This window comes from Nicotiana attenuata, unplaced genomic scaffold (genome assembly GCF_001879085.1).
Source record: "Nicotiana attenuata strain UT unplaced genomic scaffold, NIATTr2, whole genome shotgun sequence".
Taxonomy (NCBI): Eukaryota; Viridiplantae; Streptophyta; class Magnoliopsida; order Solanales; family Solanaceae; genus Nicotiana; species Nicotiana attenuata.
In genome coordinates this window covers 77012-79269 of record NW_017673276.1, presented here as the reverse complement: position 1 = coordinate 79269, position 2258 = coordinate 77012, and the positions used below count along the sequence as shown (strand labels likewise).

At 37.1% G+C, this 2258-nt stretch overlaps 1 protein-coding gene across 1 annotated transcript in view; it reads right to left on the bottom strand.

Annotated features, from left to right (window-relative positions):
* Positions 1 to 1589, bottom strand: part of LOC109215909 (sphinganine C4-monooxygenase 1-like) — a 6927-nt gene extending 5338 nt beyond the window's left edge. Inside the window, exons 1-2 of the mRNA XM_019380033.1 lie at positions 1349 to 1589; positions 889 to 1235 (exon numbers count right to left, since the gene is read on the bottom strand). Coding sequence (XP_019235578.1) covers positions 889 to 1119 — 231 coding nt within the window. The 5' untranslated portion in view covers positions 1120 to 1235; positions 1349 to 1589. The remainder of the gene's footprint in view (positions 1 to 888; positions 1236 to 1348) is intronic.
* Positions 1590 to 2258: the final 669 nt, after the last annotated feature.

Sequence of the window (2258 nt, the reverse complement as noted above, 5' to 3'; positions counted from 1 at the left end):
GGGGGGGGAATTGAATTCAAAATACCTTCATCACTTAAATGCTTCATTCACTCATGAGAATATGACATAATCATTAGTCTTACCATGCTTAGATACTTTTTCTACACTTCCTTTCCTCCTATCTGACTACATCTCTATCAATTTCATGAGGAACAATGTTCTTAGACGGACCGTACCAAATATCCAATGTACTCAAGCGTTTGAAAACTAAGAGTGTAATATGGGAGGGGGTGAGGGAAAAGCACGTCTGTCGATGCAAAAAGTAATCACTGCATAAGCTAAGGCTGACTGGCACATTAAATAGAAGAATCTAGAATCTAAATCGAATAACTGTTGCACTAAATAGAGCGCACCACATGCAGAATCAGTCCATAGTTAGTTATCCTCATAACTATAAATGCAAACGACAAGTTAGTTATAATTGGAAGTCCGACAGCAATACAATCTGAACAAATTTGTTATAGAGGGGTTCACTCCGTGCACAAATTGCTTCCCAACTTTTTTTGAGACGTAGGAGGAAGGTGCATGTATATCGTATGCAACCTTCTCTTTGCATTTCTACAAAAGGGTCGTTCGCATGCCTCAAACTCTACCAATCCATTTCTATAGAGGCAGAACTAGGATTTAACTTTATTGGTTCTGGGTTCTAGAACAACGACTTCAAGTGCTAATAACTGGGTTCTAAATCTAAATTTGGCATATTATAAATGAAATTTTAGCACAAATACAATGTTGGAACAAAAGCTATTGGGTTTGGCCTAGCTCCGCCCCTGCCTTCAGGCCTAACCCACCAAGTTACACGGCTATCTAATTAATCAAAAGAATTCCAACCAAAACAGATAAGACAAATATCATGAAACAAGAACCATAAGTAGCTGAGGAATATACCAAGAATAGCAGTTGAGCAACAGTGGCCTGAACAAGCTGCTGAAGAAGAACCCCTTTAACAACAGCACCAAGTGGAACTAAATTCTTCTCATCTTCCTCTTTCCTTGTGTGAAGACGATAGTTATCCATGGGAGGCAATAGCTGATAAAACCCTGCATATAACCAATACACCACTATTGGGGCAAATGTCCCCATCACTTCATCACTCACATAACCCTCCCAAAAAACCATTATTTTTATTTTTCTTTTTAAAATATACCCCCTTCCCTTTTCCCCTCAATTCGACACTCTAAATTCTCAAAATTCCAGCTCAAGATCTACATACACAAACACACATTACATATCCCCTGAAACAAAAAAATCAATAAACAAAAAACAACCCAATAAGTTCTTGATTAAAAAGATCAAATTTTTAGCCCCAAGAAGATCAAATGACATAATGGGTATGGGAAAAACTTACAGAAAAAATGATTGGAAATGTCATTTCTTGGGAAAATAGATCTGGGGCACATGTATTATATTGTATATGAAGGTTGAGCTGGGGTTAATGCAAATGGTAGTGGTGACAGTTGTGAGATTCGGTGCCTATTTTTTGAATTATGTATGATTCTGAGAGATTCGTTGGAAAAGGGAAAGGGGGATTTGATAAGGAAAGGGGCAAACTACAGAAATGGCTTGCTCTCTTTGTTTTCTTTCTTCTTCTTTTTTTTCTTTTTATTATTTTTTTAAAAATATTTTCACATGAGATTTTTTTAATGGTAAGTGTAGTATTTGACTTTTTATTTAAGAGGTGATCATTTGTTTTTTTTTTTTCCATTCTTTTAATTCACATGTCTGTAAAAGCATTCCTATGCAGAATTTCAGTGGATGTTGAAAGTTGAAAGTCACATGGGACCATTTTAAGTGACCAGGATTTATTTTGTCCGTTACTGCAAAAAGATACACATCAATGCCCATGGGACGAGGCCAAATGTGTAATTTTGTGGGAGCATTGTCGATCTATTATTACAATTTACGTTATAATATACAACAACAACAACGACCCAGTATAATCCCACTAGTGAGGTCTAGGAAGGGTAGTGCGTACGCACACCTTACCTCTACCCCAATGGGGTAGAGAGGTTATTTTCGATAGACCATCGGCTCAAGAAGACGAAAAGACGAAAAGAGACAATATATCAGTACCATTACGGAAATAAGAACAATAACACAAACCAGTGAATAGATGGAAAGCAGAAATAATGACCAGTAAATAAGGCCCGACACTATGAAAACAGAAGAGTAGTGTAAACACAGCACTGACCACTAGCAGTCTAAGAGTAAATCCTATCAGCCTAGCCTCACACTGGTAGACTAAATATGCTCAACTA